Source organism: Thalassophryne amazonica, chromosome 16 (assembly GCF_902500255.1).
Source record: "Thalassophryne amazonica chromosome 16, fThaAma1.1, whole genome shotgun sequence".
In the NCBI taxonomy this organism is placed as follows: domain Eukaryota; kingdom Metazoa; phylum Chordata; class Actinopteri; order Batrachoidiformes; family Batrachoididae; genus Thalassophryne; species Thalassophryne amazonica.
Genome location: NC_047118.1, coordinates 7,139,262 through 7,157,766, shown reverse-complemented (window position 1 = coordinate 7,157,766; position 18,505 = coordinate 7,139,262). Strand labels below are relative to the sequence as shown.

Sequence of the window (18,505 nt, the reverse complement as noted above, 5' to 3'; positions counted from 1 at the left end):
TCCAGCAGATTTCTGAAGAAAAAAAAAAATCATTCAGTTTGTGGTAAAAGCTCCATATGTTTGCATGAAGTTAACCTTTGACCTACTTATTGAAATATGATCAAAGACCCATTTGACACCTTTCCAATATGGCTGCTGTTTTCCCAAATGGCTGCCAAAATAAGCCATTTTTCTTCACCCAGACTAAATATGAACTTGATGTCTATGTCTATACTTCTGTTGTAAAAAAAAAAAAAAAAAAAAAAAAAAAAAAAAATCAAAACAAACAAAAATGTATGCTGATGGGGGGGTAAATCTTTTTTTACTATTCACGTTTGTATATGACTGTGAAATCCTGTTTGATGAACCATGTATAGGTGCTGAAATGAAATACTAGAGATGGCACAGTGCCTTTTTATTCTTGTCTGATATGATACCAAAGCTGAAACCTTCAGTATCTGCTGCAAGTGATATCAATCCAATACCATTTTCTCTGTCTTTTAACAAGTAATCTATTCTTAAATACATTTGTCTCGATGTACTTTGCAAACTCGACCAACTAACAAAACATCAATCAATCAATCAATCAATTTTTTTATATAGCGCCAAATCACAACAAACAGTTGCCCCAAGGCGCTTTATATTGTAAGGCAAGGCCATACAATAATTATGTAAAACCCCAACGGTCAAAACGACCCCCTGTGAGCAAGCACTTGGCTACAGTGGGAAGGAAAAACTCCCTTTTAACAGGAAGAAACCTCCAGCAGAACCAGGCTCAGGGAGGGGCAGTCTTCTGCTGGGACTGGTTGGGGCTGAGGGAGAGAACCAAGAAAAAGACATGCTGTGGAGGGGAGCAGAGATCAATCACTAATGATTAAATGCAGAGTGGTGCATACAGAGCAAAAAGAGAAAGAAACAGTGCATCATGGGAACCCCCCAGCAGTCTACGTCTATAGCAGCATAACTAAGGGATGGTTCAGGGTCACCTGATCCAGCCCTAACTATAAGCTTTAGCAAAAAGGAAAGTTTTAAGCCTAATCTTAAAAGTAGAGAGGGTGTCTGTCTCCCTGATCTGAATTGGGAGCTGGTTCCACAGGAGAGGAGCCTGAAAGCTGAAGGCTCTGCCTCCCATTCTACTCTTACAAACCCTAGGAACTACAAGTAAGCCTGCAGTCTGAGAGCGAAGCGCTCTATTGGGGTGATATGGTACTACGAGGTCCCTAAGATAAGACGGGACCTGATTATTCAAAACTTTATAAGTAAGAAGAAGAATTTTAAATTCTATTCTAGAATTAACAGGAAGCCAATGAAGAGAGGCCAATATGGGTGAGATATGCTCTCTCCTTCTAGTCCCCGTCAGTACTCTAGCTGCAGCATTTTGAATTAACTGAAGGCTTTTTAGGGAACTTTTAGGACAACCTGATAATAATGAATTACAATAGTCCAGCCTAGAGGAAATAAATGCATGAATTAGTTTTTCAGCATCACTCTGAGACAAGACCTTTCTGATTTTAGAGATATTGCGTAAATGCAAAAAAGCAGTCCTACATATTTGTTTAATATGCGCTTTGAATGACATATCCTGATCAAAAATGACTCCAAGATTTCTCACAGTATTACTAGAGGTCAGGGTAATGCCATCCAGAGTAAGGATCTGGTTAGACACCATGTTTCTAAGATTTGTGGGGCCAAGTACAATAACTTCAGTTTTATCTGAGTTTAAAAGCAGGAAATTAGAGGTCATCCATGTCTTTATGTCTGTAAGACAATCCTGCAGTTTAGCTAATTGGTGTGTGTCCTCTGGCTTCATGGATAGATAAAGCTGGGTATCATCTGCGTAACAATGAAAATTTAAGCAATACCGTCTAATAATACTGCCTAAGGGAAGCATGTATAAAGTAAATAAAATTGGTCCTAGCACAGAACCTTGTGGAACTCCATAATTAACTTTAGTCTGTGAAGAAGATTCCCCATTTACATGAACAAATTGTAATCTATTAGACAAATATGATTCAAACCACCGCAGCGCAGTGCCTTTAATACCTATGGCATGCTCTAATCTCTGTAATAAAATTTTATGGTCTTATGAAAGACTTGTTAGCAGACTTTTAATGAGTCTTTCATTGGATTCAGGTGTGTTGGAGCAGTCTTTCATTGGATTCAGGTGTGTTGGAGCAAGGAGACAACTAAGAGTGTCAGGAATGTGGCTCTCGAGGACCGAACTTGGCCACCCCTGTCCCAGTAGAAGAAGCCAGTCATGCATTTGTGCTTTTGATTGTTGAATTTGTTATTCTTATGTATGCTTGGGGAAGCACATGTTTAGTAGCTGGTGACCAGTTGAGGCCATCCCAGCGATATCGGCAGCTTTACTGCAGCAATGAAACATTGTTGAAGCATTGTTTGGAATAAAGAATAGGTCCCCTTCCCATCCAACCCTGCATTGCCACTTAAGGGGGAAGTAGGGAACTGATCAGGCTTGGGAACCAATATGGACCACATCACCATAGTCATCAAAGTGTTGTTTGGATTTTCTGAATTGTGGATGCAACTGTCTGCCAGTATGCTCCTTGCCTTGTTCTTCATTGTTTCTGTAAACAGCATTGGGTCAAAAGATTTTGTGATTTGCCAACTACTTTACTTTCCATTGACACAATTCTGGGCAATTTGTTCTCATATCTGTAATTTAAATGGCCACACCATGCAGGAAAGTGAAAAGTTAAAATGCTTTTCTAGCATTGCAGCATACACTAGTTCTGAGATCTGCTGCCTGACACCAAAACTGCAGAATTTCAGTGTATTGTCGCCATAAAAAAACAGACAGCTTTATTAGATGGAAGTGGCTATCTGTACGTAGCCGTATTTGTACAGTGAAATTCTATTGGTATTCAGTTTTCACGTATCCCATGATCCCTTGCGCGCCAGAAAGTCGTTGCAGTCAAAACAACATAGAGAATCCACACGATGAGTTGTAAATGAATATTATACTACAAAAATGTATTTTTTTATGCTTTTCATCACCTTAAGAGATTGCTGCATGATACCCTGAAAACTTGCTAAAACAATTATAACAAATAATCCGTGTCTGCTACGTTTAATCTGCGTGGAATTTAATAAGTGCAAACCGAATTGCAGACACATTATATATATTAGTCTGGAACAAAGAGGACAAACAGTGTTGTAAAGAACAATAATCAAGACGTTAAAGAGCAAACTTCACTTTCTCCCAGAACTACATGATTAGGAAGTGAACGTAGCTCACAGCAGCTCCCATTGAAAATAATGGAGAGACAGCCTGCGATTCTAGCATGTTTACATAAAACAAACACAATAACAATGTCTATAAACCCAGAGAATATATTCATGAGAGTTTGGGGCACAATATATAAAAATAGTTTTATGTTGCAATGTTAATGGTGTTGTCCGTGTGCAGCGGTTAAAGTGCCGCGTGATCAGAGCGTCTTAATGCAGTTCTCAATGTTACTGAGATCTCGCAGCGCGGCGACCTCTCCGAGGTTTTGCAGGATTTGAAACCTGAAAAGCCTCAATGTAGTAGCTGACTCATTGGTTGATATAGGTCACGTGATCGGCAGGCTACATACTTGTACATGTATTTGCTATTGATATTAGTCCAGACTAAAGCATAATCCAGAGACGGAGAACTTCAAAACTGTCACACGTCATTGCATGACACAGAGTTACAGAGCTGCTGATGCATAAATCAAGCTTTAAATTAATTAAATCAATTATCATAAATTGTAAATTTATGTAAATTTGATAGCTTAACTATTTTTATATTTATTTTTTGATAGTACCTGTACCCAGATGTGTTGCTGTATGTGGTTAAATTATTTTTTTAAAATGTTGAAAACATTAAAGGTTCTTTTAGCAGCTCAGTGCAGTTGGAACCAAAATGGCGCCATGTTCTGAGTTGACGCCACTCGCTCTAATCAAGGCACACTATCGCTAACTATCTATCTAGTTATCTGTACCTCTAGGTATCTCTCTAACTATATCCATAGTTATATCTCTCTTGAAGACTGTTTCAATGCATTCCTGCTTCTTGGTGTTCTCTGTATCTGTTTCCGTCATCTGCTTCCTTAATGAAGTCTGGAATTTGTTGTTGTGGTTTTCCTTCCAGGAGCTGAAGGGGTATATTTTGGTAAAGGGGAAGAAGCAGACTCCTTATCTCTGCCAGATGGGAAAGACCAACAGCTACGGCAGCTTCTCTTCAAGCTCAGAAGAAGAATTTGCCACATCCAAAAAGGACCCCGGAAAGGTGGGTGCAGGAGAACTTGAGGTTATGTCTTTGAAAGCTGTCTGATTAGCTGCTAAAAGCAGTAATGTGACCTTTAGAGAAGTAATAACTTGTATTATAAGATTCTTCCTCTGCAGGTCTGTTCTAAACTGAGCCCCAAGCTGTCGGAGCTGGTCGTGTACTGCAAGAGCGTTCCCTTCTGTGGGTTTGAAAATATGTCTGACAAACCGCCACATGAAATGTGCTCCTTCTCCGAAAGTGATGCCCTCAGGCTCATCAAGGACACAGGTACAGTGATGGAAACAAAAACCCAACATCCTGGATTGATGGAGAGAAAATGAAGTAATTCTGCAGAGTGATCATCTTCCTGGGACGGCTCACATCCTTTTTTTCTCCCTCCTTTTGACAGGAAAGCTTTTTGTAAGACACAACAGCAGGCACCTGAGCCGGATCTACCCCTCGGGCCAGCGCCTCCAATCATCCAACTATGATCCGCAGGACATGTGGAATGGTGGCTGCCAGATGGGTTCGTACTCCAGTCTGGAGGCTCTTCTTATAGCAGCAAAATGAGCCAATTTAATATAATTTTGGAGTCACCAGTGGCCAAGAACAGTGGAATACTTTGCTGTCTCCACTGAAAGCACTCATTCTGGCATATAGCTGCCACATCACAACACACAGATGTCACCGACATTTTCAGTTCATGAACTCATCGTTCACTCATGCTGAAATGTGTTGTGCTGTGCAGTGGCTCTGAACTTCCAAACACCTGGGGAGCAGATGGATCTGAACCAGGGTCGCTTTCTGCCCAATGGCCGCTGTGGCTACGTACTCAAACCCAGTTTCCTTTGCAGCCCTGCTTCCAGTTTTAATCCAGAGAATACCGGCGGAGGTCCCGGTCACATCCCAACCCAGCTGACGATACGAGTGAGTGTCCACCGACTGAGCAGTGGCGTCAATTTTTATTAGTTGATGTTTTTAGTAATACTTTGTTATAGCATTTGAAGATTTGCTGACATTTTTTTAAAATTTACAGTATTTTGATCAATTTAAACATGCATATCCTGTTATTTTGTTTGGATTGACAATATTGTTTTATGTTTATATCTCTAATTTCTTACATTACAATTAGTCCATGAGCCAGTAGACAATTTTGACCTAATCAGTACCACTTAAGAGGACAAAATGACACTTAGAATCCACCTTCAGTATACCATGGCCTACACAAAAATGTATGATTGCCATCCCAGGGTGGTAGATGTAGCCAGGTAGGGGTAAACTGAAGGATTACATAGGGGTCAGAATTTAAAAATGCTCCAATCATATTGAAAAGCATGCCACATTATTTGTCCGATCATAAAGATTTCAAAAAGGTATAGTTTGGACTATCTATAATTGAATGTTCTGAACTTATGGGGTAAAAACAGCAAAAAATGGTGACAAAGGTTGGTTTCAATTTGTACCTGGGTCAAAATTGAAAGCTGCTCCAATTTTGGTAAAAAAAAAAAAAAAAAGTGATGCATATTATTGGTTGAACTAATAGGATTAATAAATGGTATAGTTTTGACCGTGCTGAATACTTGGTCTTCAAAGTCAGTGTCAAAAAGGTCAACATTCATTGGATTCCATGATATGTTATCCCATAACTAGATAACTAAGCAGAACAAATGGTGCAAACATTTGCTTTTTAAAATGCTATTAAGTCGATCAATAACACTATGTAACAAATTTTTATTTTTGTTTTGTTCCTGGGTACACAGTGTGTTTTCCTAACCTGTTATGCCTTAAATAAATAGAAAATAGCTGTTACTGTTATGTGTCGGACGCAGCTCGGAGAACCGACCAGCGTTTGAAAGACCCAGTATGAAATAAGCAGAGCACGGTACAAAGGCTAACTGAATTTAATACATAACAGTGATACATAAAAAACAAAGTGCGATCTGGCATGGTGCGCTCCCAGCAGCGCTAACGGTCCGGAGCCAGAAGCTGTTCGGACTCAAGGACCCCGCCGACACCCCCCAGGTGGCCGCAACAAACCGAGTCTGTGAAAGAAGGAACCATTATGTGAGTCCACACTCTACACACAGAGAGAACACTTAAAGGTGTACAAACAGCAAACACTTCCTGGCTTGATTACTAATCAACTTCCCAACCTGCAGGCATGGAACATCCAGTTCACAAAACTCCACTGCAGTGGAAGTCGATACATGACTAACATACAGCTCAATATAATAAAGGTGTGAGGGACACCACATTTACTGACTGTATAAATGTTAGTCACAAAATCTAACATACCTCAGGAAGTGTGCTGACGAGCGTGAGACCTCACCCCCTCCTCTTTCACAGACCGTGCATCAAACCTGGATGTTCTCTGCATCCATTGATGATGAGATGGCTCCCGAGACGACGATCTCACCCGTCTGGTCACAAGGTCGAGTCTCTGGCAAATACACACTGTGCACTCCAGTCTTAAATGCCACCATGTTCCAATCCATGCAGATGCACCACAGCTGTGAGTCCTGATGAGCCGCAGGTGATCAGCCTCAGGTGATCAGGGTGAGGTCCTGATAAACTCAGCAACACAGCCACTCAGTTCCAAATGCAAGCCACCTGGAAGGAGAAGCAAAGGACAGAAACAAAAAGGCAGCCAGGCCCCCCCAGCCATATAACAGTACCCCACCCTCACGGGAAGCCTCCCGGCGACCACACAAACCTGGCCCAGGAGAAACACCCCCCTCCAGGGACCATGGCTGGAGACCGCATCTGCATTCGTCGACCAACAGAATGATGGATGTCCTCTCCTCTGGCTGCATCTTTGCCTTTGTTTCCATCAGTCACTTAGCACAGGTGTGGCCAGGAGTTCTTAAACCTGTGTGGTCAGTCTTTGTCCAACTGTGTTCACAGTCTGGTTAGTCATAAAACCAAAAAGACAAACACAAACAACCAAAACACCCCCCCCCCCTCCCCAGAGGCCCATTCCATCAAACCCCGGGAAGGGGAGAAAAGAAAAACAACCCAAACTTAAACTAACAAATAAAAATGCTAACACCCCCCCCCCCCTCCCCAGAGGACCGTTCCATCAAACCCCGGGAAGGGGAAAAAAGAAAAACCCAAACTGAAGCTTGCAAATAAAAATGCTAACACCCCCAAACGACATGTAGGGACCAACACCCCCCAGAGGACTTCCCGCCAGCTCCAGGGGTAATAACCACAGCCGAGGTCCCTCTGGGATCCAATGTCACCCACGGGAACTCCCAGCGCCTCCCAGAGGACCACTCGTCAACCCCAGGAGACGCCTCCCCTCAGGACCAACGGACCCAGCCCCGGCCGTCTATGGCTAGATGGACCCACAGCCCTTTCCCCCCCAGAGGACACCACAGTCAAACCCTGAGGGCGGAAACTGGGGGGAAAAAACCCCCCCCCCCCCAGAGGTTACCTGGGAAACGCCCAGCATAACCAAACTGCACCACTCCAGCAACGCCGACACTACGGCTCACACGGCTGGAGTCAGAGGAGAAGAGAGGGCACAACAAAAAAAACAACCCAATTACCCCCCCCCCATGACCCCCCAGGGGACCGTCCCATCAAACCCTGGGAGGCGAAACTGAAAGAAATAAAAAGAAAGACTACCAGAGTAACATACAGTTGCTTGGGTCCCCGTTATGTTTTTTTTTTTTGTTATCTTTGAACAGAACTGCAGGGTCACAACCCCAGACACTAATAGTGTAAAAAAAAAAAAAATCCCACACAAAAACCAACTCAAAAAACACCCACACAAAATGAACTAACACAAAACAAATAAGTGTTTTATACCGTCAAGCTCAAACAAATGGAACACACCTGTTCCAACTTAAGAGCTTGACGGTAATGTGACTCAGTCACCACAAGAGGGAGCCAGAGTGCTAAAAATAAAAAACCCTCTTTGGTGACAGAAAACAAACGAGCCGCTCACTTGTGCGCAGCTGTGAGCAACACACAACCAAAAATGTGATTCAACTAAATAACACCGGAGCTGACAACAGACGCAGTAGTTATCTTCATCCGGGGAAACGGGGCTACAACTGTCACACGGGAAGCACCGCGACCCGTGTGACAGAGCTCCGCCGCGCGCGTTCACCCATTACAGACACACTCTTGCAGCTCCCGTCTAAACCTCTTATCCGGTCGAAGTGCGACGCGAAGCCGTCGCCAGTCACACTCCACCACGACCCACGGATAAGGCACAACACAGGAACACGGCTGCAAGAGAGCACAAATCAGTATTCAGTAATGGGACTCAAACACGCACCATCCGGGCGGAGAGCACCCGCAACTGATCCGGATAACTACTGAACGTCTGCTGCCGCCTTCCCGGCGCATTACCGTCTCTGCTACCGCTGGGTCCGTGATGTTTGGCCAGAGACTACTGTTATGTGTCGGACGCAGCTCGGAGAACCGACCAGCGTTTGAAAGACCCAGTATGAAATAAGCAGAGCACGGTACAAAGACTAACTGAATTTAATACATAACAGTGATACATAAAAAATAAAGTGCGGTCTGGCGTGGTGCGCTCCCAGCAGCGCTAACGGTCCGGAGCCAGAAGCTGTTCGGACTCAAGGACCCCGCCGACACCCCCCAGGTGGCCGCAACAAACCGAGTCTGTGAAAGAAGGAACCATTATGTGAGTCCACACTCTACACACAGAGAGAACACTTAAAGGTGTACAAACAGCAAACACTTCCTGGCTTAATTACTAATCAACTTCCCAACCTGCAGGCATGGAACATCCAGTTCACAAAACTCCACTGCAGTGGAAGTCGATACATGACTAACATACAGCTCAATATAATAAAGGTGTGAGGGACACCACATTTACTGACTGTATAAATGTTAGTCACAAAATCTAACGTACCTCAGGAAGTGTGCTGACGAGCGTGAGACCTCACCCCCTCCTCTTTCACAGACCGTGCATCAAACCTGGATGTTCTCTGCATCCACTGATGATGAGATGGCTCCCGAGACGACGATCTCACCCGTCTGGTCACAAGGTCGAGTCTCTAGCAAATACACACTGTGCACTCCAGTCTTAAATGCCACCATGTTCCAATCCATGCAGATGCACCACAGCTGTGAGTCCTGATGAGCCGCAGGTGATCAGCCTCAGGTGATCAGGGTGAGGTCCTGATAAACTCAGCAACACAGCCACTCAGTTCCAAATGCAAACCACCTGGAAGGAGAAGCAAAGGACAGAAACAAAAAGGCAGCCAGGCCCCCCCAGCCATACAACAGTTATTCCACAGAAACTTTGCTTCTGTGATCAGGACAATGATATTTTGAAATTTGTCTGTTTTCAAGAATATTCTCGATTCGCCTTCACTACTACTGAGTAGTCTTCTAGAATATTCTTCAACTGCTAGAACTGTCCAGAATTTTCTAGAAGTTTCCAGAATTATCTAGAAATTTCAAGAAACTTTTAGAACTTTCTAGAACGTAAAAAAAAAAATAAAAATCAAAGTTTGTGCTGAATGTAGTCATTTTTCCATAGACTTTAGACATAAGCAGTTAGAAGCCAGGAACAAAAATTGTTACATAGTGTAATTTGCATCACTTTTTACCAAAATTTGAGTAACTAACTTTTGACCCCACTACAAACTTTGGATACAGGTATCCCTGCCATCACCGGCTACTTAGCATTGATGTGAAGTAAAAACCTACGGAAGCATATTATGTGCACTGGATGAAAAAAAAATTAGACCACAGATTTCATAATTACGAGAAAAGATCTCATAATTACAAGATCAGGTTCTCGTAATTGAGATCTTTTCTCGTAATTATGAGATTTTTTCTTGTAATTACGAGATCCTGATCTCGTCATTTTTTTTTTTTCCAGTGGTTGCAATACGCTTCTGCAAAAACCAGCTATACCAGTTCAAAATTTTTATTTGAATCTGCTCACATGGGGATTCGTTGAATGATTTGACTGGTTACAGCAAGATCAGGTTATTAGTTTTTATAAAATTGAACAAAATTGTGCAAAAATGCCCAGTCTTGCTATGTAAGCAAAACTATCCAAAATATGCCTCTGGATGTGTGACTACTGAGATGAATTATTCCACTAAGTTTCTTGAAGATCAGCTCAAATGTTTGTTTAAAAATTCACAGTCCAAAAATGCCCATGTCACTGTGTAAAAGAGAGATTAAAGATGGTCCAGAGTCCACAACTGGACTCTGATTACCACCAAAAATTTAATGGATCCTCCATTTGATATTACAGATCATTCCACTGGATTGACTGGAAAAATTTATGACCTGATTGAAATTTTAAAAATGTTCTATCACACCATCTTAAAAAAGAAAGGGGGAAAAAAATGCTGCACATACTGCATTTGTAGCCACATCACAACCAAAATTTAACGTGTTAACATCATTCCACCATATTTTTGTGCAGAAAATGTTGTTTAATACTATTAATGGAGAAATAGACAAATGCAGATGATTATTACGTTGTGATGTAATAACGATTTGATCTGCAAAGAAACTGATTGTTACTTAATTGTTTATTTATGTATTTTCAGATTATATCTGCACAGCAGCTTCCAAAAATCAACACAGACAAGGCAAGCTCCATCGTGGACCCTCAAGTTTGGGTGGAAATCCACGGTGTGGCCATTGATAATACAAGAGACAAAACCCACCGAATTGACAACAATGGTAATCTGGAGAATTCACAATTAAATGATTATTATAACCATCATTTTATGGCATTAGATGTGTTTTGTTGTTTTCATGCATATTTCATATGTTATGATGGAACGATATGATGGCGTAAGCAACATGATTTGAACAAGCTTGTTTTTTACATTTTTACATTTTTCTCAAAGGGTTTCCTGTGGTTTGTTTGCAGTGCATTTACAGCTCTTTTGCGCCCTCTGCAGGATTTAATCCGCGCTGGGACTGCACGCTGACCTTCCAGCTGCAGGTGCCTGAATTGGCCCTCGTGCGCTTTGTGGTGGAGGACCATGACCACACAGCCAAAAACGACTTTGTGGGACAGTTCACCTTACCGTTCACCAGCCTGCGCACAGGTGCCTGTTAAAATCCCCTCTCAATTCTCACGTACACGCCCTTCATCACTGCGCTTTGATGTCTGCCATGTGTTTCCTCTTTGTCTTTTAGGCTATCGACACGTTCACCTGCTGAAGGCCGACGGTTCCAGCCTCTCCCCTGCAACACTCTTTATCCAGGTGAAAGTGGCTCGTAAAGGCGTTCACATCAAAAGTGTGTCAGAACGTATTGCAGCAGCCAAAGCGAAGGCGTGACTTGCATCTGAGCCCAACAGAGAATGCATGGTTTTACAAAGGAGCTCTGATTGCTGCTGCCAGCAAGTCTCCCGGATCAGTATTCAAGTGGTTCCAGTTTTATTGGAGCCACTTTCGAGCGCAGGAAGAGAAATGGTACTTATCGGAGATGTAGGAGCACGTGCAGCTCTTAGCAAATGAATTGCTTGTTTTGGGCGAGATGATGAAGCCGTCCTCCACCGTGGAGGAATTATGTCTTATTAGCTGTGATTGCTCTGCAAACGGGGCAGTTCAGTTTAACTGTTGAGGTCTGTGAAAAATACTGACATTAGACTGTCTACAAAATAGGTTTTAAACATTTCTAACACTGATCCTACGTCGGGGTTATCCCGCGTCTTTTGGACAGAGAATGAAGATTGTGGCGTTTGACTCTTTTGTATTTTTGATCTGTAAGTGTTTAATACTTTTATACTTCAGTGTTTGGTTTTAACTTGTAGTACGGCGATTTAACCAGCATTTAAACAAATATGCATATTATTATTGTTGCATATTTGTATAATTCTGCGCTATCTGTGCTGTGATACAGCTGGAATTAGTGCCACAAGTTGTGATATACATGATGGTCTAAAGAAAAACCCCAGTTCGGGTCAGGTCTAGTTGCATAGGGTGTTCCATAGGGTGGCATGTTGCAAGACGATATGGAGCCAATTCACAACCACCCAGACTGGTCAGCCATCCATCCTGATTCCCAAAAGCAGCCAGATGATATTCCACTGGCCATATCCAGTCATGGGGGGGGATCAGACCAGTGGGGGTGGGGGTGTCTGATTCATCGTGTTTGGGCGATCCTCTCATTCATAGAATGACAGATTGTCCAGGAATCTCCAAAAACACTTTAATCTACAACAGTATCATGTAGATCATAGATGTTTATCCTACTTCTATGGACAGATGACACAGTGTCAAAATTATTTCATATTGTTGAACACAGTGAGATATGTTCAGCTTTTTATCAGTGGAATATAATGATGAAGAAACTGTGGCAAACATTGAGTGATATTTTCTCTTTTTTTTCTTTATTCTTCCTTTTTTGCCTTTTTTTTAACTTTTTTTTCTTCATGTATTTTCTTCTTCACTTTTTTATTATTATTATTGGTTAGCAGGAGGAGGGGGATGCACCCTCCTGATCCATCCCTGGATCAGTCTTACTTGATACTATGCTGTATAATCAAACATGTTAAAACTCCAAAATACAAGTGAAGGGGCTGCCTTAAAATTCTAAGGGCCCTGTCCCACTGGGGAGAGGATCAATTGCGCATGAATTGAGTACACAAATTACGGATATTCCTTGTCGTCCGCAACAAAAATGGCCAAAAATGACAAACGTCCCAGTATGAATTACGGATATATTAATATATAGCGAATATATGATGAACAATCACAGTTATATAACTCATGTAGTGAGGAAACTGATCTGACACACTGAGATTATCACGGCAGTATTACGGGTGTATTATGAATGCATTGCGCACGTGTTGCGCGTGCACGGCATCTGCATCTGTGGTCATAAAGTAAGCGCACTCGGGCCGTCGGCATCACTATTCACACCAACAATACAGGCTCTGGAGCATTTGCTGGACTTGGACAAGTTGATCACAGAGTTAATGTTCATGTTGTCATGTGAGGGTTAACTGTTCATGAGTTTGGGGAGCGGGAGGGGGGAAGCCGCTTGGGGTGTGAGACTGTTTTTTTTTTTTGAGTGTCACAGAAAACAGACTTCAGCGTGAGTTGTGGCTAAACAGCAACTCTTCCTTTTGTTGGTGTTAAATAAAAGTCCTGGATTGCAGCAGCTACGTCTTTGTGGATTTACACAACCGGACCGACACTGACTGGCAGGTATGTCGCTTTCTGCCACACTTTGGGTTTACGTGACGTGTTTGTTATGCATTCACAGATTGAACGCTTTATTTGTGGCCAATTTGTATGCATTCGCTACAACATATTTTAGTTTATGTGGACATGATGGGCATGATGTATATCGGTTTTACACACTGTCCCGGTCCGATGCCAAGCCCCAAATCCCCGTCAGTAGCGGATATCAGCGGTTAACGGCAGATATACAGCACATAGAGTGTGTATGTATTGTGTATGAATTGAGTATATATGGAGTATGTAAGACAGATGTCATCCGCATCCAGATTTTTGAACAGCTCAAAAATCCTGGCTGGGGACATGCGTGCCTCTGCGGATGATCACGGGCGTGTTCAGATGACGGCCGACTCATACAGGCATGTTACACGGATATTGTGGATGTTTGGCGAATATGGGCCAATTTTGTGCGCAATCCATACGCAAATCCTCCTAAACGCCAGTGGGACAGGGCCCTAAGTTAAGTGAAAAAATATGTTTTCTATGGAAGCGTATTGCATTCACTTGATAAATTTATTTTTTGCTTTGTTTTTCAGAGTAATTATTGGTGTTTTTCTGAGTAATTTCTTTTTTTGTTTTTTCAGAATAATTATTTCTGTTTTTCTGAGTAATTTTATTTTTTGGTTTGCTTTTCGGAATAATTATTTCTATTTTTCTGATTAATTTATTTTTTGGTTTGTTTTCTGAGGTTTTTTTTCTGAGTAATTTATTTTCAGGTTTGTTTTTTTTTTTAATATTTTTTCTGTTTTATTGGCTTTTTCTTGAGTCTCCACATAGCCAGTCTGAATGCATTGCAAATGTATCATCCTGTATCCATGGAGCATACTGTATCTGTCCAACTGATCCTGGAGAAAAACTATGTCTAGCAGATCTGAATGGGCTTTCCTTCTGAACAGCCGCAAAGTCCTCAGGTGCCTGTGTAGAGTCAACAAACTAATGATAATGCCATCTATATGACTTAAAGACAGGGCAATCTCCCAGTGTCTTAAACCCAGATCTAAGTAAAACTTGATTAAACTGAGCAATGTCATTTTTGTTACCAAATCGAGCTCTCAATGAATGAATGCATTTTCAAATGCTCTCTAAACTCAAAAAAAAAAAAAAAAAAAAAAAAAAACTGGTCTGAAAAACAGAAGAAAAAAAAATTCAGAAAATCAGGAAAAATTACCAACCATATAAATAAATTACTCTGAAAAACAGAAATAATTATTCCAAAAAAAACCAGACAAAAAATAAATTACTCAGAAAAACAGAAAATAATTACTCAGAAAAGAATTACTCAGAAAAACAAACCAAAAACTAAATTTATCAAGTGAATGCAATACGCTTCCGTAGTTTTCTGACTTTATATTATCTTGATTAAAACTTCATTATTTACACAAGGAATTTTTGTTTTTTTAGTGCAACTTTTTTGTTTGTTGTTTACACAACAAGGACATTTTAATCAAGATACAACCATGTTAGAAGAACAAATTATATTTTTTTCACTTATCTTAGAATTTTAAGGTGGCACTTTCACTACTATTTGAGTTGAAACAACATGTTTTGATTTTACAATGTACAAATTACATTTTGGCACTTTTACTTCTCTCAAAAGAAGTACAATATTTTCAGACAAATCATACTATTATTTTCCATAAATTATAAATGGACTTGGAAACAGTATATTCATGAGGTGATGGACAGATGCTTACTGATGGTGCTTAGAAAGTGAAATTGCACTATGCTACGTTAGTTTGTTTTTAAGATTTTCAAACAGTATGTCATATTTTCAGTGCACTTCCTTTTTTACATTTTAAAAACTACTTCCCTTTCTCTCATCCCTCCCCCCCCCCCACACACACACACATATATATATATATATATATATATATATATATATATATATATATATATATATATAGACACACGTGTGTGTGTGTGTGTGTATTAAACACTGAAAACTTGATAAATATGTTGTATTTCTAAATGACACTTTATAAAAAGAACTTTATAAGAATAATTTGGTTTTAGCACTCAACTGCAAATTACAAGAAAAGCGAGTTACATTTAATCGGGTTTTTAATAATCATTTTATCATTAAGTGATCATTGGTAAGTGGCATTATGTTACATACTGAACAATGAAATAAGTGATTTGTTGCTGCTTTTATGTATTTGAAAATTTGATTTGAAGTTCATAGTTGAAATCATTGTGGGTCCTTGGTTTGTTTAATGAAACAGAACAAAATGCTTCATTTGATTTTTGTTGATTAGGAGACTTAAAATTAGATTTTCTGTTTACCCACTAATGAAGAATAATAAAAACAAACCCCATTGCATTTCTATCAAAACTCAAGGGTGCAACTTATATTAGGATGTAGAAAACTAAAGTTATTCAGTAACAAATTCATTAATTTTATAATTGGTTTCTTTGACAGTTGAAGGTGATGCACAGTGTTTGTGTTTCTCTAATGAAATGGGTAGAAACTGACCGACTTCTTACCAGAACTCAGGACAAACACTTTTTGTAGAAATGTGTCGCTTTTATGGGAAGGAAGTGAAGCTCACCGCCTGCCTGGAAGGGTATTTTCCAGTCTTGAATCTGTCACACAACAATAACATCTACGAATATAAGCAACAGGTTTGTAGTTGTGTTCCACAGCAGCCCATATGTTCTCAAGGTTCTTGAAATGGAGCAACCTGGTGAACATTTACAATGAAAGCAGGTACAATAGAATTTCACCAAGTGCTGGTGTTGCCCATGATCTGGTTTGTGCTTATCACTGTGACAAGTGGACAAAGTTGATCATTTTTAACTTTCTATGGCGCATACCGTTGGTTGTAGTGCATATAGCTGCCACTCTCAATGTCAGGTGGTGGGATTCGTTCTCTCTTTAAAAAACAATGGCACATCTGATTTGCCAGTGGAATGAGTACAAGACAGGTGTGATGTGCTCACGAGTAAAAGTGTTTGTAAAAAGATGAGCAGCATTCTGCACCAACTGGAGGCAAGCAAGAGAAGACTGATTAATGCCAGAATAAAGTGCATTACAACAACCAAGTGTAGAGCTGATGAAAGCATGAATGGCTGTCTCAAGATCACGTCGACTGAGGAAGTGCTTTACTTTAGCCAGAAGATGAAGCTGGAAAAAAAACTTGCTTTGACAACAAGACTTAATCTGTTGATCAAACCTCAAACAGCTGTCAATTATCACTCCCAAATTCTTGGCAACTGGTTTTACATAATTAGCGAGAGCACCAAAGTTTGGTGTTACTGCATTCGGTATGGCAGAATGCGGTAATTAAATAATAACAAAGCATCGCTTCCTTTAGTCCTCATAGGCAGATAGAATTGCACATCATCTGCATAGCAATGAAAGGGCAGGTTGTACTGGGCTATAATTGAACCCAATGGCAAAATATACAAAGAAAATAGAATAGGCCTAAGAATAGAACCCTGTGGCACTCCACAACACAGGGGAGCAGTTGATGAGGAAAGGTCACCAATCATAACAGAAAAACTCCTTTCGGCCAAATACGATCTAAATCACTTAAGTGCAGTACCTTGAATGCCAATAAGATGTTCTAACCAGGAAACAAGTACTGTGTGATCCAATTAAAGCAATATAATGGACTTTTCTCTTATGTCAATGTATGAATGCAGTATCAGAAGTATAAAATGTCCCTAGTTTGAGCCATCCGTCAAAGCCATTTTTAAAACCTTTTTTAACCTTCCAATAGGTTCAAATACCCACTGGAATTAGCACAAAAGAAGAGACAGTGTATTGTACGTCATACAGAATCATACCAACACTTTACTCATGAGGTTTCCCACCAGATGACGAAGGCTTTTAGATTTGCCATGTCAGCATGCTGGCGTCTTTGCTTTGTATTTATATCCACAGTTGGCATTGTGAAGAGAACCTGAACTATGAAGAGAAACTACTGTTTTCATTAAAACACTAATAACACGTTGCAGTGTCAAACCGTTTGTCGCTCTTTTACTCAAACATCAAATAATACATTTGTATTTGTGTAGGATTTGACAAGTAATTCTTCTGATAATGTGAACTTCTCTGATGAGCTGCATGAAATCCAGAAAAAAAAAAAACATAATCAGAAGAATTCTGTAAGCTTTTTATTGCTTTGTAAAAAGATTTCATTATTAAAGGGAAGGTTTTTTGGGTTCAACCTTCCACTCAGGATGAACATGATAATAATCAGCCCAGTTGTGCTTTTTATTAACAGTATTGATATTTGGCTTGTATGGACTTAGACGGTGGTTGCTTTGCCAAATGAAAGAAGACTAAGGTAAGTCACTACCTGTTTGATCTGTAAAAAAAAAACTTACATTTACTGAGGGAAACGTAGTTCCATTCAGATCCTTTCACCGCAACCAGACACCTTGAAAGACATTTTCACTTATTTTGTGGTAACAAGAAGCAGATTACTTTGAGGTTTATGTACAGCCCAATAGACTTGCACTGTATAGCTGTTTAGCTATCTTAGTCCTTCCTCCTTGGCGTTGTTGAAGTCGCTGCTGCTTACGTGGAATAATCTATAGTCTTTCCTAACGAATTTTATCTTCATTCATTCATTTTCTATCCCATTTTCAACACCATTTCTATACTCCTGCAGAGTCTGCTGGACCTTGCCACTGATCGATGTTAATCACGTTTTCACTCTTCGCTGGCAAACGCTGGGCTAATTGTCAAAGTGTGAATGGAGCAAACCGTCTCCAGGTTTCATAGAGATTTTTGAGAATCTGCTACATCAGCAACTTCACGTCATAGTGTGAAAGCTCCCTCACGAGAGGCTGGAGCAGTCATTTGGCAAGCGGCGGGGTGCACCCTAGATGGGCTGCCAGTTTATCGCAGGGCCACACCTCGGACTGGACTACAAAGTAAGTGGCCATCTTGTACTGATCAGCGCATGTGCACCCACCAGGAATTGAAAACGGGGACGTAAGCATGTTAACTTCTACAACCGGCACATGTACGCGTGTTGACTTCCTGGTAGGCATGTGCAGATCAGTACAAGATGTCCACTTAGTCTGTAGTTCAACCTCTTCAGACACATCAAGA

The 18,505-nt window shown here is 40.7% G+C and overlaps 1 protein-coding gene across 3 annotated transcripts in view; it reads left to right on the top strand.

Moving 5' to 3' along the window:
- The window catches only part of plcd3a (phospholipase C, delta 3a), a 68,585-nt gene extending 56,285 nt beyond the window's left edge, over nt 1-12,300 (top strand). For all 3 annotated transcript variants that reach the window (XM_034190229.1, XM_034190228.1, XM_034190226.1), the window contains exons 10-16: nt 4,118-4,255; nt 4,372-4,522; nt 4,644-4,760; nt 4,983-5,161; nt 10,789-10,924; nt 11,149-11,298; nt 11,390-12,300. In XM_034190229.1, coding sequence (XP_034046120.1) covers nt 4,118-4,255; nt 4,372-4,522; nt 4,644-4,760; nt 4,983-5,161; nt 10,789-10,924; nt 11,149-11,298; nt 11,390-11,532 — 1,014 coding nt within the window. In that variant the 3' untranslated portion in view covers nt 11,533-12,300. The remainder of the gene's footprint in view (nt 1-4,117; nt 4,256-4,371; nt 4,523-4,643; nt 4,761-4,982; nt 5,162-10,788; nt 10,925-11,148; nt 11,299-11,389) is intronic.
- Nucleotides 12,301-18,505: the final 6,205 nt, after the last annotated feature.